The 25,335-nt window shown below is 35.0% G+C and overlaps 1 protein-coding gene and 2 long non-coding RNA genes across 3 annotated transcripts; 1 reads left to right on the forward strand and 2 right to left on the reverse strand.

Annotated features, from left to right (window-relative positions):
* Positions 1 to 4,136: 4,136 nt before the first annotated feature.
* On the reverse strand, positions 4,137 to 5,145 carry LOC114272141 (uncharacterized). Its single transcript, XR_014348458.1, has 2 exons — positions 5,024 to 5,145; positions 4,137 to 4,952 (listed from the first exon to the last, which is right to left on the reverse strand). It is a non-coding gene; the product is annotated as an uncharacterized LOC114272141 (long non-coding RNA).
* Positions 5,146 to 12,643: 7,498 nt separating this feature from the next.
* On the reverse strand, positions 12,644 to 15,369 carry LOC114291666 (uncharacterized). The gene is made up of 3 exons (XR_003639470.2): positions 14,485 to 15,369; positions 13,773 to 13,850; positions 12,644 to 12,941 (listed from the first exon to the last, which is right to left on the reverse strand). It is a non-coding gene; the product is annotated as an uncharacterized LOC114291666 (long non-coding RNA).
* Positions 15,370 to 21,517: 6,148 nt separating this feature from the next.
* Positions 21,518 to 25,226, forward strand: LOC114272142 (group 2 truncated hemoglobin 3-2). Its single transcript, XM_028213808.2, has 4 exons — positions 21,518 to 21,723; positions 23,499 to 23,629; positions 24,150 to 24,294; positions 24,392 to 25,226. Exons 1-4 carry the CDS (start codon positions 21,587 to 21,589, stop codon positions 24,525 to 24,527), a joined length of 549 nt encoding a protein of 182 aa, XP_028069609.2. The 5' UTR covers positions 21,518 to 21,586; the 3' UTR covers positions 24,528 to 25,226.
* Positions 25,227 to 25,335: the final 109 nt, after the last annotated feature.

Below are 25,335 nucleotides of genomic sequence, written 5' to 3' on the forward strand. Positions count from 1 at the left end.
TTGCATGCATCCAGTACTTTTGCTTGAGTTTTCAGTCCGCTCGAGCGGAGCTCCTTTGTCTGCATGTCCGCTCGAGCGTGGACCCCTGTTTCAGCAAATTTTGAAAAGTATTTTAAAGTGCCTCTTTCCATCCTAGGCATTCCTAGGGCATGTTTAAGGCATCTTAAGAAGGATATTGATATAGAACCACACCGAGCCAAGTTAGGGGTTAAGTTATTAAACCCAAGTGTATTACTTAGTGTGTGTTCGTTCTGTAACTGTAGGGTTGGCATCCGAGGACGCACACTAGCCTATCTGTAGCCCAGTGCTCTGTGAGTAACAATGTTGTAAAGATATGTTCAATTATGAATATTTTCTGAATTATCAACTGTTCTGTTTACTGAAACGTTATTGTTTAATGAATGAATGTTTGTCCTATTTGTAAACTGTATTCGTGGTATCCTTAGCAACTTACTGTTACTGTACTGTTACTGCTACTGTCACAGAGATCTCTGTCGGTTCCCAAGTTTGGAACCACTACTGTTACTGTTATGATGGCCATTAACTTACTGCTCGGTCTGTTAAGACCTACTGTACTGTTTTGCTATTGGATATACCACATATAACTGCTATGGTTTCTAAATGACTGATATAACTGTTTAATGACTGAAAGGACATTCATTTTTAACCTCTTTACACAACTGTTATTCACTGGGCTTTAGCTCACTGTTTATATATATATGTAGGTGTCTAGGCACCAGATCGATACTAGGAGTGTTAGGCTGAGCTCCCATTTTGTCAAAGTCAACCATTGTGCCTCACTTCGAGGTTCCAAGTGCTGCCAAGTCAAGGCTGTTTTAGGGTGTTTTAGATTTCCCTTTTTGCCTCTGTTCTGTAATAAATGTTAAGATTTGCACTGTACTGTTATGGTAGGGATTTGGTTCCTAACCTGAATGTTTGTATATATGACATATGTATAAACTGTTTTGGTTTTGAATGTGAATATGTTCAGGAAAGTCTTTTTGCATTCAGAATGTCACAGCTCATTGGACACCTTTTATTTACTGTTTTGGCTTCTGCCAGCCCCTGTACTCTGTATTACTATCTTGACTGTTAAGCAGGCCTTCGGTAATCACGGATTACTGGCCGGTTACGGTGCTAAACCCATAGGGGCGGGTTTGGGTCGTGACAGCGACCACCCTTAGTCATTTGTAAGACTTTGTGTTTTTAATTTGTTTAGATATTCTGTTTGTGTTTTCAATTAAAAAAATGTTTAGATATTATGTTGTATTTTTAATTTGTTTTCAATTTGAAAATCCTTTTATCAAATAGCAAGTGTTGATATTTTGTATTTTTTTGTGAAAAATGTAAGGCTTAATTTTGTCATTTAAAAGAAAAATCAAATTAAATAGTTTTTGAATAAAAAAAAGTAATGAAATAGTTTTGATAATGCATAATTTTCTTATATGTATTTATTATTAGCATTTAACAATTTACTTGATAATCTTTTAGTAATGTTGAGTTGAATTGTTATCCAAAAATATTGACAAGTAGTTGTATTATGTTCAAAATTTGTAAAAGTTTAAACTATTAAACCAATTCGTATGCATCTACCAATCTGCTCAATCTACATCCGTCAATCCGGTAGATGGATGCGGATTGATTTTTTCTAATCTGCTAATCCAAGGAACGGATGATAGATTGGAGGTTCCCCGGCTGCAACCGAACTGCGAACACCCCTAGTCCTAAGCTAGCACTTTGAGGATGACACAAATAATTGCTCGGTTGGGGGACTTTACGTGGTCCAATGGCATGAAGAAAGGAATTCGCTCCAGGTATACGTTAATATTGTTTGACGGTTTGGCCAATATTGTTTGGTAGTATTGACACACACAGGTGTAAGGAAAAGAGATGACAGTACAACCACGAGTCTAACAAAGGACGATAGAAATAGTATGCACACAATCTTGAGCTGCAAGCCTTTCTTGGTTGGACCAACCCAACCGGTAATTTTCGTCTTCCGAGATTAAGAACAAGTCTTTTTGCATTTTTAGAACAAGAAGCGGAACTACAAGAAAACGGAGTTGTCTATGAATAAAGACCTTATTCTACTCAAGACAATTAAGTCTTTTTTTGAAATTGCTGCGGGAGAGCTAGAGCTTCAACAAAAGTACAACCCAACAGCCTAGATAAAATATGTGATCGAACTCTAATAAGGGGAAGCAAACTTTTGTTATTCTCTCTCGACATTCCTCATTCTTCCTCAAGTGAAATAACTTGATCGTCGGAGGGGTTTTTGGGCAAATCACCCACTTGGTAGCTCACTATTGTTCTATTTGCAATAAGCGAGATGCCATTCTGAGCGAAGCAAGCGTGGTATCAAGGTGTATGGGGGACGACGAATATTTCTCTCCTGCACAATTGGCGCTATCTGTGAAAATTTTGACATACAAAACCTTATCTTCCAGGCTTTTCTAATCAGCTTCAATGGCAAACAACGATGACATTTCACTGCCCGTTGTCGACGGCATCACGCTAGAGTCTGTTCAAAGGCGTGATAACTTCCCTCCAATGCCGACCATGGCTGGTCTAGAGACCTCCACGCGAGAGACTCACAGAGACGCATGAGATAATCATGCAAGAAGCTTTGAGCACTCATAGAGCCTTGATGGGCGACAATGGAGGGGGACGTATTCTCAGTGCTTAGAAAACAAGCTAAGGGACCAGGACGCCATCATTCGAAGGATAACGGCAGAAATGAAAGCCATGAAGTTGCAGTTGAAGGGAAAAAGTGTTGCTAGAGTGGAAAACCACAGTAAGGGCACCAAATCCTATCGTTCAGGTAATTGGATTTGGAGAGAGACACCTTCGTTTTCCATCACTAGGAACTACAGAGTCGGCCACTCTGTGTTTCCAGTAGATAGGTCTTAAACTTAAAATAGTAGCTACCGACCCTTACGTTCGACGTTAACGTCAGGATACTCATACTCCACTCGATTGGAGGACTTGAGGGATGTTTTGAAGGAGTGAGCTCGTTAGAGGGAGGCCTAGAGGATGCCGGTACTTCAGAGATTGGCTTCAGGAGTCCACGCTAGTAAGGAGGTAATATGCTACCTCTACGTTTGGTAGTAAATGTAATGGTTGATCGGGACTTGGCAAGGCTAAGTGCACCCAATTTTCTTCTAAGATCGAGAACACATCGCCCCCTATCGGTTTCCTTTAGCCTAAGTTTACGTTGTATGACTGGAAATGAATCTATGTATGCATGTTAGCCACTATCGGCAAGTAATGGCTGGACATAAACAGAGTGATGCATTAATGTGCCTAATATTTTCAGCTAGTTTGGACGAGCTAGGCTTAAATTGGTTCAAGAAGTTGCCGGAGAGAGTATCAAGAGGCGGCAACAATTAGCAGAGACATTCGTTACCAAATTTAAGACGAATACAAAAACTCTAAAAGAAGTAGATCATCTTTTGTGTGTGAAAAAGGAATCGAGCAGTTCATTGAAGAAATACAACAGTAAATACTGGGAGACATACAACAAGATCCTCGATTGCCCCTATGAACTTAGCGATTGCCCAATACAAGCGAGGTTTACCAGTCGGACAAAGACTGAGGGACTTACTTACAATGAGTCAGCCTACCACTATAGAATCATTGATGTAACGAATCAATGAATACATCCGAGTCGAAGATGATGCGATCACTGCGACTAAGAAGACAAATCTGGTGGCGGCGGACAAGCGAGTGGTTAGAAAGGTTCACACAATTGGAAGGGAAGACAAATGGCCGAGCTATTGCGGTAGAGACCAAAATTGTTGTTTTGCCTAACTTCAGAGCTCTCTGCCAAGTTAAATTTGCTTGGTGAGAAAAAAGTTGGTATTTTGTCCAACTTAAAACTTCCTTACCGAGTTAGATTTCGCTCGGCGAGAAAACTGGTGTTTTTCCCAATTTGAAGCTTCATTGCCAAGTTGAATTTTGCTTGGTGAAAAAAAGGTTGGTGTTTTGCCCAACTTAAAGCTTCATCCAAGTTGGATTTTGCTTGATGAGAAGAAAGTTGCTATTTTACCCATCCATAAACTCCTTTGTTGAACTGTGTTTTGCCCGGCACGGAGCAAAGTCAATATCAACAAAACGAGAAGGAAAATACAACGATGTTAACAAAAGGTGTATTTATTCTATTTTCAGTGTTGTTCCAAAAGGAGGGGCCTTCAGTACAATTACAAACCTTCAAAACCAAAAAAAGAAGAAAAGGAAAAGGTCATAACAAGGACAATGTTCATAAATCGAGTAGCCAAATCGACAATCTCTTCCTCAGTCGCATCATCAAGGCCTTCTGAATTGGTGTCGAGCGGAGGATCGATCGCATGTTTAGTTTAATCGGCATCCTGCGATGCCACACTATCTTTTTGTGCAGCCAGTTGCAGAGTTGTGTTGGCAAGTTGGATGGTGGCCACTTCAACCACCCTATCTGCCTTCGCGACTTCAATAATCTTTTGTTGCACGACAGTAGCCTACACTTGTATATATGGAGGGATGAAGTGGAGCGGAGGATTCATGAAAAACTCAGAATCCGCAGATTGGCCAAGTTTTTTAGCTGCCGCCTTCCAGCCGCATTGGAAGAAGATGCCCTTGGTAGCCTATACTTGGTGCTCATATGCCTTCTCCCCCTCTGCGAAACCTCGGTCCTCCACCTCCCCAACCTTTTCCTTCAGTTCGGCCCTATGGTTATCGCGATGCCTTTTTAGCTCGGCCAAATATCTTGTCTTCCTGGTCTCCACTGCCTTCTTCTTATCTTCATCCGCCTTATTCAACTGCTCGGCCAACTGATCTCTCTCGATTGTGATATCCGCAAGCGAAGCCTTGAGTTTTCGCAGCTTGGCCTTCTTTGCCTTGTTCTCACTTATGGCCTTACGAAGATTCCTTTTTAGCTCCATCATGTGTTCATGGGCAACGAAGTTTTTTTACATGGCCTACAGGTAGAAAAAATTTAGTATGTAGATACCAAACAATCAATTCAATGAAATAAAATAATGAACCCTACCAACACTAAAGATTTGGAGACCGACTTGATGGCTTTCAGATCGGACAGTTGCTCATGCTTCTTCATGTCAACTGGAAGAAACAGGCCCTTGGTCAGGTTGAAGCCTAGCAAGTTATACTTGTCTACATTGTAACGACCCAATCTTGGCAAGGCAAAACCCTGCCAAGAGGGTGCACCTCAAACGCTATAGCACCTTTCAATTGCCTAACATATATGAGATGATCTATTCAAAGACAAAAAAATATTATCATGCTACAAGATAGTTCCCAAGCATTTCCTCCCAAAAAAAATATAATACATACTAATCACGAATCCATCAATACATCCAACTTCATAAGCAATTTTTACAATCAACCTCCTTCATAAAAAAAAAAGGGTAAGCTTACATCCTAGAATGACCCTAAGCAAAACCTCAACCACAAGATGCCCACCTGTGATCCTTCAAAAAAAAATTCTAGTCTTCCAAGTTGAGGCGAGCCACACAAAAGTCTATGAATCTGAAAAAAAATTATTTAAAAGAATGAGCTAAAGCCCAATGAGTATACCAATACCATGGAGTTATAAAACTTGCTCCTACCAATAGGGTTCAAAATAAAGATACTAAACATAAGAGCTTAATTGGACTTCAATTTATACAAAATAAAAATAAAAATGATGCAATACAATTTTCATAAAACGTTATCAAGATTTTTCCAAGGAATCTCATAAGGCAGAAAAAAAACATACATTTGGATAATGAAAGTAAACAAAAATATAACTTTTCAATACATTAAGATTTCCTGTCCATCATACAATCCACTACATAGCCTTAGGGTCGCGTTACCTCGCGACTTAGGTGGTGACGGTACCGTTACCCAGAACATAACCATAGGAGCATAGCTCATGTCATCGTAGCACTTCAATTCTTGTTTCAATGTTTCGGTCCCCAGGACCCCTTATACATACAACGACCCTTATGGTCCTTAAAACATTTCGGTCCCCAGGACCCCAAAGCATTTTGGCCCTTGTGGCCCCAAAGGCTATATTCGGTTATATGATCAATAAAATAAATACCCTCACATAACATTTCACTGTCATTCAATCATCATCATCATAAAATTTGAAAGACTCAACTTAAATAAATTCTCATAAAAAAATTAATGCTTCATTATACAAATGAAATCGTATCTTTATTAAAACTCAACCCTTGGCCTCAATAAATTTATAGATTTTCTTTTTATACATATATCATGATGAAATGTATCATTCACTTCCTTTAATTCAAAAATTATTTTCAAACTTTGTAATAAAGATAGAGGTAAGGTAATTTCCATGGTAAGTATACTCACCTCCAAAAATAGCAAAAGTGTAGATTTGAAACTCTACAAATTAATTTCCAAGAGGTGGAGAGATGCCTTCCTCCAATCCTAACAATTAGTAAATAGGATCTCAAATTAGGAAAAGCTTTCAATGAAAATTACAACATCTACAAAAATGATCCTAAATAAAATTATGCTAAGGAATGGCAAGCTAAAGAACTCCTCCAACTTTAAATCACCCAAACAAATAACTTATCCAATCTCCATAACACCCATCCTTTGAACATCTTTGAGTTAGTAACTTTTTAAATATCCAATCAATTTATATGCACAATACCACCATCAATTTACTACAAAAGTCAAAAATCAACATTTTTGTATAAACTCAACAACTTAAGTAAAATCTCTTCAATCACTTATAAAATTCCTCCATAGAACATAGAGATACCCAATCCATCATTTATCAACTCAATTTCAACATATAAATTCCCTAACACCAAAATCCCCAATTTTTACATCACATTCAAACCCTAGATTAACCCAAAAATCTAAATCTCCAAATCAACCATCAAATTGACCATTTTTTTTTTAAACATGTAAAACATTCATGGAAACTAATTGAGAGTATAAAATTCAACAAGCAAACCCCAAATCATAATAGATCTAAAACACAAAAATTTCATCATCTCTAACTCAAAATATGTAAAACCTTCAACTAAACTTTTAGAGAAAGATTCTTACCAAGTACAAGCCTCTAATCCATCAAGAAAATAAATCCCATGCTTTGATTCTTCAAAAGATTAAGAAAAATCTAGAGTTTGTGCTTCTATTGTGTTATTTTCGGATGGATTCAAGGAGTGCCGACCGGACCCATCTTCCGGCGAGATAAGGTGGCCGGAGGTGGTGGAGATGGTGGGTCAAGGTGGTGGTGTAAGGGTGGAGCAAAGGTGTGGTGTTTGGCCTCCAAGAAAGTAAAGGAAAATGAGAGAGAAAGTAGAGAGAAGTTAGAGAATGAAGAATGAAGAAAAAAAATCTGCACTTCTAATTTTTTTTTTTTTGTGTTGAAATGGGGTGTTTGGTTACACCTACCATCAAGTTTGGAGTTGGGTTTAGATATCCTAAATGGAGTTTAACATAGGAGTGTGTTTGGCTCTAGATGAAAAGTTGGGAATATTATAATTCTACCCCCCTAAAGGAAAATTTCGTCCACGAAATTTATTCGTTTGTTTAGTCTAGTTCATACCTTGAAAAAGATGTGGATATCGAATTTTCATATTATCCTCCCGCTCCCAAGTAGCTTCCTCCAAAGCATGATTTTTCCACAATACCTTTACTAGTGGTATGGTCTTGGAACGTAGTACTTGATCCTTCATGTCCACAATCTCTATGGCTTCCTCTTCATAAGACAAATCATCCTTGAGTTGGATTGGTTGGAAATCTAACACGTGTGATGGGTCAGGCATGTACTTCTTCAATGTGGATACATGAAACACATTGTGAATGCGAGATAGACTAGGTGGTAAGGCCAAACGATAAGCAGTCTTGCCAATGCGCTCTAATATCTCAAATGGCCCAATATACCTTGGACTTAGTTTGCCTTTCTTACCAAATCGCATCACTCCCTTCCATGGCGAGATTCGTAAAAATACATGATCTCCCACTTGAAATTCCAAATCTTTCCTTCGATTATCTGCATAGCTCTTTTGTCTACTTTGAGCCGCCTTCAACCTTTCTCGAATAATATGCACTTTATTGGTAGTAATTTGAACAATCTCTGGCCCTAACAATTTTCTCTCTCCAACCTCATCCCAACATACTGGAGTTCTACATCTTCGCCCATATAAAGCTTCATAGGGAGCCATCCCAATACTTGATTGATAACTATTATTATATGCAAATTCTATTAAGGTCAAGTGTTCATCCCAACTACCTCGAAAATCTAGGACACAAGCTCTCAACATGTCTTCTAAAGTTTGAATTGTCCTCTCGGATTGCCCGTCGGTTTGGGGGTGAAAAGCTGTACTGAATCTCAGTTTAGTACCCAAGGCATTTTGAAGACTAGGCCAAAAGTGGGATGTGAAGCGCGAGTCTCTGTCTGAAACAATAGATACCGGCACACCATGCAATCTCACAATTTCATCCACATAAATTTTTGCTAATCGATCAAGTGAAAAGTTTTTCTTAGTAGCCAAAAAGTGTGCAGATTTGGTCAACCTATCCACAACAACCCAAATAGAGTCATGCCCCTTCTGTGTGCGAGGCAGGCCCGAAACAAAATCCATGGCAATATGCTCCCATTTCCATTCAGGTATAGGAAGAGGTTGAAGTAAACCAGCTGGGCGTTGATGCTCTGTTTTAATCTGCTGACATACCAAACACCTTGACACGAATTCTGCTATTTCTCTCTTCATATTTGGCCACCAATAACTTTCTCTTAAATTTCGATACATCTTTGTACTCCCCGGATGCATTGCATAAGGTGAATTATGGGCCTCATCTAATATCTCCCTTTTTATCTCGGGCTCATTTGGAACACATAACCGATTTTTAAACATCAACACACCATCTTCTTTAATAATAAAGTCTAACAGAGTACCATCTTTCACTCGAGCTCGGGTCTTCTCCAAAATTGAGTCTTTCCCTTGGGCTTCTCGAATGCGATCCACTAACAAAGGTCTCACTTTAATTGTAGCTAACAAGGATCCCGACTTCCCAACTGCTAGATCAACTCCAATAGATTTTATTTCATGTAAGAGACTAAATTGAATGCCCTGAATGTGAGTTAATTTCCCTGTAGATTTTCGGCTAAGAGCATCGGCCACCAAATTAGCTTTTCCTGGGTGATAATTAATGGTGCAGTCATAGTCCTTAATCAGTTCAACCCATCTCCTTTGCCTCAAATTTAAATCCCTCTGTGTGAATAAATATTTCAAACTCTTATGATCAGTATATATCTCACATTTTTCCCCGTATAAATAATGTCTCCACAACTTTAAAGCAAAAACAACCGCTGCGAGCTCTAAATCATGGGTGGGATAATTGCGTTCATGGTTCTTCAATTGTCTAGATGCATAGGCCACTACCTTTCCATGTTGCATCAACACACAACCGAGCCCTTGATGAGAGGCATCACTATAAACAATAAATCCTTCACCACTTAACGGAATAGTAAGCACTGGGGCAGAAGTTAATCGCTTCTTTAATTCTTGAAAACTCTTTTCACAATTCTCCGTCCACTCAAATTTGGTATTCTTACGGGTCAAATGTGTTAATGGTGCCGCAATCAATGAAAACCCCTCTACAAATCTACGGTAGTAGCCTGCCAACCCTAAAAAGCTCCTCACCTCGGTCACGTTAGTAGGACGATCCCAATTCACCACAGCCTCTATTTTCTTCGGATCCACAAAAATACCTTCACCCGAAATCACATGCCCCAAAAATACGACACGATCTAACCAAACCTCACATTTGCTAAACTTCGCATACAACTTCTTTTCTCGTAAGGTCTGCAATACCACCCGCAAGTGTTGTTGATGATCCTTTTGACTCCTGGAATAAACAAGTATGTCATCAATAAATACAATCACAAATTGGTCAAGGTATGGTTGGAACACTCTATTCATAAGGTCCATAAATGCGGCGGGGGCATTAGTTAGACCAAAAGACATAACAAGAAATTCATAATGGCCGTAGCGAGTTCGAAAAGCAGTTTTCGCTATGTCTTCTTCCTTAATCTTAAGTTGGTGATACCCTGATCTGAGATCGATTTTGGAGAACACACATGCTCCCTGAAGTTGATCAAACAAATCATCTATACGCGGCAAAGGATACTTATTACGCACCGTGACCTTATTCAACTGCCGATAGTCAATGCACAATCTCATGGTGCCATCTTTTTTCTTCACAAATAACACAGGTGATCCCCAAGGCGAGACACTTGGCCTAATGAAGCCTTTATCCAATAACTCTTGCAATTGTATCTTAAGCTCCTTAAGTTCCATTGGGGCCATACGGTAAGGTGCACTAGAAATTGGGGCAGTTCCAGGAATTAAGTCAATAGCAAACTCAATTTCTCGATCTGGGGGTAATCCAGGTAGTTCATCAGGAAAAACATCTATGAAGTCACACGCAATTGGTATATCCTCCAATCTTGGACCACTCAATTCGGAGTCAATCACATAGGCTAAGTATCCTTGGCACCCCTTCTTATGCATTTTTCTAGCGGTAATAGCAGAAATAACATAAGATGGGGACGCACATCGATCTCCACAAAATCTAAATTCAAGTTCCCCAAAATTGGAAAATACTACCTCTTTCCTATAACAATCCACCGAAGCATGGTAAGAAGCCAACCAATCCATTCCCAAAATCAAATCAAAATCAAGCATCTCTAAAGGCAATAAATCCGCTACCATCTCCCTATCTCCCAACTGTAATACACAACCTCGATATACCTCCTCAATTATAACACAATCCCCAATAGGAGTAGTAATGGATAAGCAATAGCCTAGAGGTTCAATAGGTTTATCAGCATGCAAAGAAAATGATAGAGATACAAAAGAATGTGTAGAACCCGGATCAATAAGTACATGTGCCTCCCTACTGAACACATAAATAATACCTGTTACCACCTCCGGATTAGCCTGAGCATCCCGCTGAGTCAAAGCAAAAACTCTCCCCTGCGAGGTTTGTCTATCGGATTGAACACCTCCTTTATTCTGCTTGCCAAATCGAGTCCCAACCTGACCTCCTCCTAGGCTTCCCCCTCGGCCGGCACCTGAAATTTTATTACTACCAACTCCAGTACTAGCAGATAAAGCAGTTCGTGTGCAATCTCTAGCCAAATGTCCGGGTTGTCCGCAATTGAAGCAAGCTCGTGTATCTCCCAAATTAGTCATTTTAGGAACTGTGCAATCTTTCACCAAATGACCCTTCTGGCCACAACGAAAACACAAGTCGGTACCAGCATGACAAACACCTGTATGTGCCCGCCCACATTGCTTGCAAACACTTCGAGTAAACTGAGATGATGTCCCACTAGACTGTCCATGACGCTGATTAGAAATGCTTTGGGTTGGGGTGGGATGCTCTCTATTTTTTTGATATGCACTAGAGCTCTTGACTGAACCATAACCATGACCACCTCTTTTTGACGGTCTATTAAATGTGTTCTCATGATGGGATGAACTAAGGTGGCGCTTCTTCTGTTGTTCCGCTAACTTCATTTCTATGACATCTTCCTCAACTGTTAAGGCTTTATCAACCAAGGTTGAATAGTTAGTTATTCCCAATACTCGGATACGAGATTTGATGTCCAAATCCAACCCATCTGTAAAACGACGACATTTGACCTCCTCATCATCCACAAACGAAGGGGCAAAACGAGATAAAGAAATGAACTTAGCTTCATATTGAGCTACAGTCAAATCCCCTTGCTCTAGCCGAAGGAACTCTCTTTCTTTTTCATACCGATAGGTAGCTGGAAAGTACTTGTCATTGAAAACCTTAGTGAATTGGTTCCAGGTCAATCCTCCGGTGCCACTTGCCGTAAGTAGGCGTTGCGTGGCCTCCCACCAATATTCAGCCTCCTCCACCAGCATAAAACTAGCAAGTGCAACTCGCTGCTCGTCTGATACTTCCATCACAGAAAATATCTGCTCTACCCTCCTTAACCAGGCCTCTGCCTCCATAGGATTGGGCGATCCAGAAAATGATGGAGCCCCCAACTTCTTGAACCTCTCAATTGCGGTGAGGCGGTTCTCTGTAGGTTGCACAAATGGCCTTGACTGTGCTGCATTCTGTTGTTCAAGGATGTGAGTCTGCCTCTCCGCTAGGCTAGCCATTGACTCTAAAAGGCGCTGCACACTAGGGTCTAAAAATGCTGGAGCTGTGTCAACCCTTGGTGGTACGACTCTATCTGAATGTCCCACTTCTGGATTGGCACTTGACTCTTGAGTTTGCTCATTATGCGATTCATGTTCAATCTCTTCTTCCTGAACCCGAGGTGGAACTTCATTTCCAACACTAAGATGTGGCTCTCGCTCAGCCTCAAGTACTTCCATAAGGGGGCGACTCTTATGAACTCTTCGCCTTGCCATACGCGCCTGTATAACAAGACAATTAAAACTTAGAATACTAGATCGCTATTAAACATCATCACTAATCGAATTACTAACTACAATACCCTATCAACTTTAATTCTAAAATAACTAGTCTACAGATTCATAACCAAATGCTCTGATACCAAAAATGTAACGACCCAATCTTGGCAAGGCAAAACCCTGCCAAGAGGGTGCACCTTAAACGCTATAGCACCTTTCAATTGCCTAACATATATGAGATGATCTATTCAAAGACAAAAAAATATTATCATGCTACAAGATAGTTCCCAAGCATTTCCTCCCAAAAAAAATATAATACATACTAATCACGAATCCATCAATACATCCAACTTCATAAGCAATTTTTACAATCAACCTCCTTCATAAAAAAAAAAAGGGTAAGCTTACATCCTAGAATGACCCTAAGCAAAACCTCAACCACAAGATGCCCACCTGTGATCCTTCAAAAAAAAATTCTAGTCTTCCAAGTTGAGGCGAGCCACACAAAAGTCTATGAATCTGAAAAAAAATTATTTAAAAGAATGAGCTAAAGCCCAATGAGTATACCAATACCATGGAGTTATAAAACTTGCTCCTACCAATAGGGTTCAAAATAAAGATACTAAACATAAGAGCTTAATTGGACTTCAATTTATACAAAATAAAAATAAAAATGATGCAATACAATTTTCATAAAACGTTATCAAGATTTTTCCAAGGAATCTCATAAGGCAGAAAAAAAACATACATTTGGATAATGAAAGTAAACAAAAATATAACTTTTCAATACATTAAGATTTCCTGTCCATCATACAATCCACTACATAGCCTTAGGGTCGCGTTACCTCGCGACTTAGGTGGTGACGGTACCGTTACCCAGAACATAACCATAGGAGCATAGCTCATGTCATCGTAGCACTTCAATTCTTGTTTCAATGTTTCGGTCCCCAGGACCCCTTATACATACAACGACCCTTATGGTCCTTAAAACATTTCGGTCCCCAGGACCCCAAAGCATTTTGGCCCTTGTGGCCCCAAAGGCTATATTCGGTTATATGATCAATAAAATAAATACCCTCACATAACATTTCACTGTCATTCAATCATCATCATCATAAAATTTGAAAGACTCAACTTAAATAAATTCTCATAAAAAAATTAATGCTTCATTATACAAATGAAATCGTATCTTTATTAAAACTCAACCCTTGGCCTCAATAAATTTATAGATTTTCTTTTTATACATATATCATGATGAAATGTATCATTCACTTCCTTTAATTCAAAAATTATTTTCAAACTTTGTAATAAAGATAGAGGTAAGGTAATTTCCATGGTAAGTATACTCACCTCCAAAAATAGCAAAAGTGTAGATTTGAAACTCTACAAATTAATTTCCAAGAGGTGGAGAGATGCCTTCCTCCAATCCTAACAATTAGTAAATAGGATCTCAAATTAGGAAAAGCTTTCAATGAAAATTACAACATCTACAAAAATGATCCTAAATAAAATAATGCTAAGGAATGGCAAGCTAAAGAACTCCTCCAACTTTAAATCACCCAAACAAATAACTTATCCAATCTCCATAACACCCATCCTTTGAACATCTTTGAGTTAGTAACTTTTTAAATATCCAATCAATTTATATGCACAATACCACCATCAATTTACTACAAAAGTCAAAAATCAACATTTTTGTATAAACTCAACAACTTAAGTAAAATCTCTTCAATCACTTATAAAATTCCTCCATAGAACATAGAGATACCCAATCCATCATTTATCAACTCAATTTCAACATATAAATTCCCTAACACCAAAATCCCCAATTTTTACATCACATTCAAACCCTAGATTAACCCAAAAATCTAAATCTCCAAATCAACCATCAAATTGACCATTTTTTTTTTTAAACATGTAAAACATTCATGGAAACTAATTGAGAGTATAAAATTCAACAAGCAAACCCCAAATCATAATAGATCTAAAACACAAAAATTTCATCATCTCTAACTCAAAATATGTAAAACCTTCAACTAAACTTTTAGAGAAAGATTCTTACCAAGTACAAGCCTCTAATCCATCAAGAAAATAAATCCCATGCTTTGATTCTTCAAAAGATTAAGAAAAATCTAGAGTTTGTGCTTCTATTGTGTTATTTTCGGATGGATTCAAGGAGTGCCGACCGGACCCATCTTCCGGCGAGATAAGGTGGCCGGAGGTGGTGGAGATGGTGGGTCAAGGTGGTGGTGTAAGGGTGGAGCAAAGGTGTGGTGTTTGGCCTCCAAGAAAGTAAAGGAAAATGAGAGAGAAAGTAGAGAGAAGTTAGAGAATGAAGAATGAAGAAAAAAAATCTGCACTTCTAATTTTTTTTTTTTTGTGTTGAAATGGGGTGTTTGGTTACACCTACCATCAAGTTTGGAGTTGGGTTTAGATATCCTAAATGGAGTTTAACATAGGAGTGTGTTTGGCTCTAGATGAAAAGTTGGGAATATTATATACATAGACCGAGTCAATTGTGGTCACATCTCGGCCTTTGTATTTCAGCTCAGGTGACCACACTAGAGGGGCAGTGGTACGGCCAGGTTGCTCAGTGACAACTTGCTTAATCTGCTCTCCATAATTAGACACCGGCAACTCGGTTGAGTTCTTATCCACCAAGTGTTGCTTGGAGGTGGCCTGCCTCGCCCTTTTACTGGGCAAGAAAAAGCTTGTTCATTAGCTAGAGCCAACACTGGACTAGTTTCTTGCGTGACTGGCTGCGTGGATTGGCCCCCAATTGACCCGGTCGGTTGAGGAAAAGAGTTAGGACTGACGATGATCATCGACTTAATAGCTCTTACGTTGGCCATTTCTTCCTCGACTGTCAAAGGGATCAAATTAATTTTAGAGAGATTGGGATTTGGTTCTGGAGAGGGCTCACTCAAAAAGTCAAATGCGCAGTGCATTGTATCGGTAGGTCAGTTCATAGCCTAACAGTATGTGTTATCCTTTAAGTTAAAACCAAAATTTAATAACAATTATACTAAATTCATTTATCTTCAATGTCAAATTTAGTAATATCAAAATTTGAGAAAAGATCTAACTAAATAAAAATAATATTTTAGTAAAACGTTTAAAAACTTATGACATTAAAATACCCATTTTCCAGCATTTAAATTTTATATTGGGGAAAATAAAAGGAAAAAAAAAAAGACAAACTCAAGGTTTAAGTCTTGTAATAAAATATACAATTTTTAAGTTTATCAATTTAAACCTTAATTTTTTTATTTATTTTTAATCTAAACCATTAATCTATTTTTATTAATTAAAATTGACGAAAAAAATAATATTTTAGTCAATATATTCAATAAATGCGTATGAAAAATATTTAAAATATCAATTTTCATTAAGTTTAATGAATAAAATATATTTTCCTCTTTAGTTTTACTAAATGAAAATAGAAAAATAGTTTAAATTGAAAACAAATTAAAAAGTTAGAATTTAAATTTTTTTTTAAAAAAATCACGTTTAATTTGATATAAGGCTTAACTTTGATTTTTTTATTTAAAATTTTTCGATTGAATGCTTAAATGCACCGTTGTAATCATTGAAGGAGGGGAAAAAGGGAAAGAGGAATGAGAAGAAGAAAAAAAAAGAGAGTGAGAGAAAATGGGAAATTCTATTTTTACATGCCTATATATCTTAGTGTACATATTTAATGAATCATTATTTTAATAACAATTATATCTTAATATAAAATGATCATGATAGATATCAAAACACACCGATAATATTATATAAAAATATTTTGGAAAATGCTATAGGTCCCAAATTTTTTACCAAATGAATGACCAAACCTCTCACATGGGTGTGGGGTCCACAAAAACCCCACACCCATGTGAGAGGTTTGGTCATTCATTTGGTAAATTTTTTTGTATCTCTAGCATTACTCAAATATTTTTTATACACATCTTTTAAAAGTAAAAAAATCTCAGTGCACATCTTTTAACAATAATAAAAAAAAGCTAAACCCTAATTCTTTCATTTTAGACAACAACGGCAGGAAACAAAGTAGATTAGGAGATTTTTATGATCTTTTTTTTAATTTCTTCTTGGCATTAGTTTTCTAGTCAACTAAACAGATTAAGATCACATATTTATACATCCAACTGAAAATAAAAGCATTATAAAATAATTAAAAATTCTTGGTTGTGTGGAGGAATTTTCATTACATATTATACTCTCTTTTTTTTTTTGAAAAAAAAAAAATCCTTTTTTGATTGGCTAAATCTAACATTCTACAATAAACTCCTATGAACTAAACCTTAAAAACCAAACCTTAATTGGGAAGAAGCTGATGAAGCAAAATCTAACATTTTCATTATATATAAGCTACCATTGGGGAAAGTATATTGAAAACCTTAATTGGCTACATCTAACATTTTCATTATATATATGAACTACCAAATTGTTACCATGATGAAGCAAAAATATAAATTGAACATTTTAATAGCAAAGGCCTAGATGAGATATCATTCAACTAATCAACTTGCAAATAGAAATACTAGGGCTTGTTTGGAAAATAGAAAGATGGGTTTGATGATAGAGGTTAATGAAGATAATGGAGATGGAATTCTTTTGGATTCAAAGTTGCTCTTTGTTAGAATTTCAATTTCCTCTTGATCAGAATTTACTCTTGAGTATAGATCTATCCCATTGATTTGGCCTTGGATGAATTGTTGACTCCATGAGAGGGGCTAGATTGATGTGAGAGTGTGTGGAAAGAGGGTTGAGGTGGTGTATACAAGATATGAGTTAAGGGTATGATTGGAATATTTGGTGTGTGAAATGAAAACAATAATTAATAATTAAATTACTAAGTGTGTGTATTAAAAAATGATGTGCACTGAGATAAATAGATGCGTGGAAATAGAATTTCCCAGAGAAAATGGCAAGTTCATTATTGTCTTTTCAAAAATCAAATTATCACCTTTTTAAGAAGAAAAAAAAAATTGAATAGAAGAGCATTTTTGTTATTTCAGTAATGTTGTTAACACCATTTACTCGACAATTTTTATAAGGAAATGCAGCATAATTTCAAGAACCAATAAGATACTGTTATAATTGTCATAAAGATGGTATAATTAACCTATTAAATTTTTATTTTTTTTAAAATTGGAAAGAAAATTTTTATTGCAAAATCAATAAAAAAATCGGATCAATCTCGTACAATGGTAGCAAAAGATCACATAAAAAGATAATAAACTTCTATAGGAGGAAATTTATAATTTCGTTTTAATTTTTTTCCCTAGTTAAAAAAACTGAAACAATACAAAATCATATTAAATCAAATCTATAAGGTGGGAAATGTATTTAATAGTATTAGAACAATGTTTCACATCACTTGACTTGTAATATTTATTTTATTGTACCATAAAAACTATGAATTATTATTTAAATCAATAAAAATAAAGTTAAGACAACACATGATCTTGTCACATGAGCACTAAATAATCTTTCATAAGGTGCACCTCTTAACTTTATGTTTATAATTGATCTAACAAATAGGATTGTAACCTGAGTCGTGTAATAGATAATTCAAATTTAGTTTATGAACTTAATAAATTTTAAAATGTATTTACATTTGACTTATTTATATAACAAGTTGATCTGAGACGATAGTTGAACATGAGTCGAGTCTGACAACTTGATTTTTTTTATAATGTATATGAGAATATCGAACCAAAAAGAGATTGTTCGAAATAAATTTTAAAACTTTAATTGGCAATAGGCTTTTTTGGCTTTTAGGGCTAAAATAGTATTAAAAGATAAAATAGAGTAAAATAATTAATAAAATAAAATGTTATATCAAATTCATAATTATTTTATTTTTTCTCTCATAAACATCATATCTAACTATAAAAAAATTCAACCATCTTCCCAAATATAATTACTTTAACTTACTAAAATAATCAAAAATTAAAATAGCCTCTTGAAATAGTTAATTTTGCAAACACCCCAGGTTTAAAATTGAAGTTTTTAAATTATTTCCTTTTGAGCCCTCTATCCCTATTTATGACGACACGTGACAATATCACACTCGCAACATAGGCTTGTGGACCCCATATTGCGAAAAAATACTATACACCTTGCTTGGTTTTCATTTTTTAAAAACAGTTTTCAAAAAATTTTACATTCTTATTTTTCGTGTTTTTTTATTTTTACTGAGATCAAGTTTGGCTATCCTAAATAAGTACACACTTTTTATCTTTTTATCTTTTTTCCATCACATCATCTCTTTATTTTTCTGCACATCTTTTCGTAAAAGACAAAAAATGCACTTATTTAGGTCATTCCAAACAACCCCTGAATTTTTTAAATATTTTATGCAAATTTTTTACGTTTTAGACACACCTAACATAAATATACCTAAAAAGTAAAAAAATTGTAAAAAAAATCTTTTAAAAATTCACTAGATACCAAAAATATAAAAAAAATATAAGAATTTAGTACATTTTTTGTATTTTTATATATTTCTTAATTTTTTAAAATATTTTTTCACAATTTTTTTTACTTTTTAGACACATCTAAGTAAGGTGCATCTAAAAAAGTAAAAAAAATATTTAAAATTTAAAAAATATTCACTAAAAACAAAAAAACACGAAAATTAAAAAACTCAATTTTCAAAAAACTTAATCCAGAAAATTCAAACCAAACACAGTGATAAGTTCTAACATTTTTATTAAATAAATGACTAAATGTCTCACATGGATGAAGGATTCACAAAATTACGGACCCCACATTTATTTAGTAAAAAATCTAGTATCCTTAACATTATCTCATCTTGTGTACTATGTCAATGGCTTGAGCAGTCGGATTTGTGGGATTTGTTCAATATATCATTTTTATAAAAAATTAATTCAATCAGATATTGGTAAGTGTCAATTTAAATTATATCTATCCTAAAAGAATAGACAATTAACCTTTTCTATAAAAATGACTGTTTATTTTTTTAAAAACAAATATTATTTGAACCGATAACTAAGGATATCTAATCAAGTTATTCTTTTACGACAATGATTTACTCAATAAACTTCATAAATCGAACGGCTCAAACCATTGACATAGCACTCAAAATGAGAGTAAGGCCAAGTTTAGAAAGTGTAAAAAAAGTTAAAAAAATTAAAAAGTTACTCAAAAAGTTATCACTATTTATCAAAGTCAAAAATTACGGCTGCACAACTCCCAATTCTAATTTTTCCTTACACACTAATTTATACAATTTTTTAGTACACATTTTTCTATAAAAAATCAAAAAATTAACCTAAATATTCATATTTTTTTTCTTAATTTTTTAATCTAAAAAAATAAAAAGTACACTTATTTAAAACACTCTAAACAATCCGTAAGTAACATAAAACAGGAACACAACCCTCTCACAATGAGTGAGGTCCACATTCCCTATATGTAAGCTCCACTCCTTGTGAGAAAACTATGACCCGTTGAGCACATTTGTTTAAATTATGACCCGTTGAGTACGTTGGTTTGAAGGGATAGAGATGTGGGACAGAAATCTGAGGATAAGCTCAGGATTGAGATTATTCTAAACTTATTGAAATAAAATTAAAATCTCAATTACAATAAAATTAAAATAAAAAATAAAATTTATATAATTTTAGTAAATTAAAAATAAAATTAAAAAATCTCAATTAAAAATTAAAATAAATTTATATAATTTTTTATTGATATTCTATTTATTTAATTTTTTAAGAGTTAATAGTAAAAAAATTAAATAAAATATGACACACTTCAGATTCAATAGAATAGTTCAATCAAAACATCTAATCTTATGACTAAAAAAACATAAGATTTAATAGAATGGCCAAATCTAAATATCTAATTCCATGACTAAAGAAACATAAGATACAAATTCAATCCAACTTCATAAACAATATATCTCAAAATTAACAGTCTCATATATTACAATTATCTTTTATTTAGTCCGCTCAAACAACTACACCTATAATATAATTAGTTATATTTAAAAAAAATAAAAAATGTGTAATTAGGAGTTATTTGGGATGTTCTAAATAAATACACTTTTTAACTTTTTATAAAATATGAATTGTGAGAGAGAAATTTATATCTAAATTGGGTTGAGCTGAGTAGTGGGCCATTGTGGGCCACGGTAAGAAGGGCTGAGTATAAAGGCCTTGGAGTTAGCCTGGTCCAAGATGGCCTTCAACTTAGTCCGATCCAAGAGAGCTTTGCACTTAGCTCGGTCGCCACGCTCAGAGTTAGCCCGGTCATGGTGAATTATTGTTAGTTCGGTCAGAACCTTGCTATTAGTTAGCTCGGTCTAAGCACACCATAGATTGTACAAGGGAAACCGAGGTAAGAGCAGTGGAAGGAAGAACCAAACTAGGCATAGTTTGGTCTACTCTGCGGCTTAGCATGGCCCTGCTTACCTCGGTTATATTGAAATCCGACCATGGTAAAACCATCTCACTTGGTTTAAGCAGTGAGGGGGTGTTGAGAGATAAGCATTATCTTTTAAGAATGTGATTCCTAGGAGGACTCTACATGGAGGAGTAAGAGTCTTACTAGGATTGTGCCATATGGAACTTATAAAAACTCACAACATCACCTATAAAGAGGTAATACAACTTTGATTCTCGATATATACAGAGTTTTTGTCTATTTGTCTATTTTGCTGACTTAGGCATCGGAGAGGTATCCGGCACACACCCGCTGGCTAGCTCACGTTTGTGTTTTTAGGGAGTAAAGCGATGGCTAGCTCACGTTTGTGTTTTTAAGAAGTAAAGCGACGTCGTACGGAGGAGTGCAGACTTTATCAACAAGATTATACGAGAAGGTTTATTTTTTTCTTGAACAAATTAAATTTAAAATGATGTGATTGAAAAATAATATAACTTAAATAGGATAATGACTTCTTAAATTTTTGACTTTATAAAATTATTACAAATAAGACCTTAGTTCATATCCAGAAGCCCAACAGCAGCAAATACACGAAAAAGCGTAACCTCCACGTGTCAACATGCGTCGCCTCTATTGCACTATAAATATACGCTCATCAGGCTCTCTCTCCTCACTCTCTCACTCTTCCCTCACTGCTCCATCGAGTTGCGGAGAATGTAGACAGAGAAAGTTAGAGAAAGAGTATGCAATCACTGCAGCAGAAGGCATCGGAGTTGAGCGGCGTTGATCGGAGCGACGCTTTCGCCATTGACGACACCAATCTCTTTCAGAAGCTCGGTCTCGAGACCTTCATTAAGCTTTCTACCAATTTCTGTACCAGGTATATAATATATATATATATATATATATGTGCATTCAATTCTTTTGTTCCTCTTTTTATCTTGCAATCCAATGTTAGATGCCAATTGAAAAAACAGTGAAAACTTCACTTCAATTAAGTAAAATTTGGGTGTTTCTATGATATTGGAATCGAGTTACTGAAAAATATAATTAGGCTTTGGTTTAGTTTTAGTTTTATAATTATGATTTGAGTGTGGAGTTATGATTTACATCAATGATCCATCACTCTAAAACTAGAGCTCTAGGGAAGGTGGAAAAAAAAATAAATAAATAAAAAAAAAAAAAAAAGAAGACATGGCGAAAACATTACATCAGATGGCCCTCATACACATTAGAACTATTAGAGCTTATAAATTAAAGCTCTAAAACATTTTTCTATGATTTAAGTGTAAAATTGTAAAATGAGTATTGAAAAGAAAAAAATTATTTAGTTATGAGTCTTGGAAGAAAAAAAAAAAAATTGAATTTTGAAAAAAAATTTGAGTTATATTTTGAAATTTTTTGGATTTATTATTTTAAAATTTTAAAAAATGTTTAAGAAAATTTTATTTTTTTTATTTTAAATATACAATTTTTATTTAAATGTTTTATTTTATTTTATAAAAATTTTAATTTTTTAAATTTTAATATGTTAAACTCAAAACACAATCTTACTTTCAAATCGTAACTAAATATATAACTTAAAATTCAATTCAAAAACTATTTTTTAAATTCATAATCAGGCCTCGTTTGGGAACAGGCTAATTTAGTAATTTTTTGGCTAATTGGCTAAAAAGGTAGGTAAAAAAAATTTGTATGTTTGGGATGACTTTTTGACTCATTATGAAAAGCTGTGCAAAAAGTAGAGAGAAGCCGTAATTGTTGACTTTTTGGTATGACTAATTGGCTAATTGACTAATTTAGTAACTTTTTGGCTAATTGGCTAAAAAAGTAGCATCCCAAACGAGGCCTCAAACACATAATTTGAAATTTCATATTACTTTCAAAATTCTACACTCAAATCATAACCAAACACATAACAAAAAAAAAAATTAAAATATTTTAAAATATATTTATAAAATAAAATAAATTTTTAATACTTTAAAAAAAAATATTGCACACAAATGTATGATATATAGTGCACATTAAAATAAATAAATAAATATTTAAAATATAAAATATTTACCTAACAAAAATAAAATTAAGAAAATATTTAAATATTTTTAAAAAATCTAAAAAATTTCAAAATACAACTCAAACTTTTTTTTTTCAAAACTCATAAACAAACAAATTTTTTCTTTTCAAAGCTCAAAATACGACTCTGCACTCAAATCTTGATTCTAAAAATAAATTTAAAAAACAAAATAAAAAAATATATTTTTGAATTTTTTTTAAATAGAGTTTTGAAAAAAAATTTAAATTAAGTTTTGAGTTGTTTACTCGATTATGAGCTTTGAAAATAATTTTTTAATTGAATTTTGAGTAATTTTGAATTATCCGTTTAGTTATGAGTTTTGAATTTTTTTTTGATTGAAATCATAATTTGAAAAGAGAGCCAAACGCATCCTAGATTTTTTTTCTCAGTGGCCAAACAGAGAATTTGTTCTTAGATTACTGATTCTTAGATTCATTCGGCAATGTATACATCGCACGGACCCCTAATTTTCTTTGCGTCCAAACAGGGCATGATTCATTTACGTTGTTTACATTCGTTTGGTCTAGTTTGAGCTGAATCTAAAGGTGTATTTTTTATTTTTATTTTTTTTAAATGACTAGGGTTTATGACGATGAAGAGGAGCGGTTTCAGTCAATTTTTGCAAATTCGAAGAAAGAAGACGCTATTCGGAATCAATACAAGTTATTGGTGCAGAGTATGAGAGGGCCTCCCCTGTATTCACAGAGAAAGGGTAGAGGCTCTGACTGTACTTCCTGTTTCTAGAATTGTTTGTATCTTAGACTTGTTGTAGGAGTCTTGTGAAGACAAAGTAAAGGAAAAGGGAGAAATGAATGAAATATAGCAAAATTTTTTGTTCACAAATCCATCTATAAGTCCAATATCCAACCATAACTTTTTTACTATTAAGTAAAACTGAACACAATGGAGGAGCTTTAAAAATCATGAAAATATTTTACATAAACACTGTGTTGCTTGCTATTAATGAACAATCATTTTGTGCACAACTAGTACAATATGTAGTGTATTCAAACTGATAAGAGCTTTCTCAGGTGCTCAATCAACTTTACAAAGCCTTGACAATGAAGTACTTATTAATGGGACTCTTGATTTTGCTCTATCATCGAGGTTGATGCATCCAAATTATAGATTAATTCTGAAATTAATTACAATAAATTCATACCATCTGCTATTTTCTCATTTTTGAAAGAACAAATTTCATATATAATTTATTTAATTGTGATTTGCTGCAGGTCACCCTGCTCTGATTGGACACCACAGCCCGTTTCCTGTTACTCACCAAACTGCTAAGAGGTGGTTGCATCACATGCAACAAGCATTGGACGGCATGACAGACATTGATGCAGACTCGAAAATCAAAATGATGAACTTTTTTAGGTACATATTTTCACAATTCATTTCTTTGTCTCTACACTTAATCTTTATTTGTATAAAATGCATGACATATTGTGTGCATCATCTTTTCGCTATTCAGGCACACTGCATTCTTTCTTGTGGCTGGAGATAAGTTGAAAAATTCAAATCAAGGAGTTCCTTTTAAGGATGGCACCGACAGACCAGCTGCAACGCAAGGGGATTTCACCCTGGCAAAGGGTTATACGGCCATTTGAGTACTCGTAATAGTGATCGCCAATAGTAGGGGAGCGTTTCCAACACCAACCTATACCCTGGAAGAATTTTATGACACTGCTCTGCTCTCCACCCCAGTGTCATAAAATTCTTCCCGGATAAAATTTGGCAGTGGAAAAGCACCCCTACCATTGACGATCACGATTACGAGTCCTTAAATGGTCGCATAATCCTCTGGCAGACCGAAATCCCCTCATACATACACACCGGCAAACCAGCTGCAGTGTAAGGGGATTTGACTCCAATAGAGGGTTATACGACAATTTGAGTACTCATAATAGTGATCGCCAATAGCAGGGGAGCGTTTCCAACACCAACCTATGCCCCAAAAGAATTTTATGACACTACAATGTTCCCTATCCCAGTGCCATAAAATTATTCCTAGGAAAATTTTGGTGGTGGAAGCACTCCCCTGCCATTGACGATCACGATTATAAGTCCTTAAAGGGCCGCATAATCCTCTGGCAGACCAAAATCTCCTCCTACATGCCATGCAAACGCGTGCTTTTCATATGGAAAGGAAATGATTTTAGATACTTTATTTAGAACTCTTTGATCTTAGTAGTTGTGTGCAAGGAACGTATAGTCTTGAATTGTTTGATCAAATAATCTTGAAAATGTAAGGTTCTTGACATTTACATTAGTTCAACGAGAAAGTTAAAGGCAAGCATTTCTTTGAATTCTCATGCTTCTTCATTGCTGTGGTCTGGATATTGATTTTTAAGTGCATGAAATTTGATAGTGGACTTCTATATATTTTATATGAATTTGTGATATCTCACACACAAA

This window comes from Camellia sinensis, chromosome 13 (genome assembly GCF_055761805.1).
Source record: "Camellia sinensis isolate YWXY chromosome 13, ASM5576180v1, whole genome shotgun sequence".
NCBI classification, from domain to species: domain Eukaryota; kingdom Viridiplantae; phylum Streptophyta; class Magnoliopsida; order Ericales; family Theaceae; genus Camellia; species Camellia sinensis.

Bases quoted from the DNA above. Each gene is read 5' to 3' on its own strand.
- LOC114272142 (XM_028213808.2), top strand. From the start codon at position 21,587: ATGCAATCACTGCAGCAGAAGGCATCGGAGTTGAGCGGCGTTGATCGG. The intron at 21,724-23,498 runs GTATATAATATA...TTAAATGACTAG, and splicing joins TCTACCAATTTCTGTACCAG to GGTTTATGACGATGAAGAGG. The intron at 23,630-24,149 runs GTAGAGGCTCTG...GATTTGCTGCAG, and splicing joins CCTGTATTCACAGAGAAAGG to GTCACCCTGCTCTGATTGGA.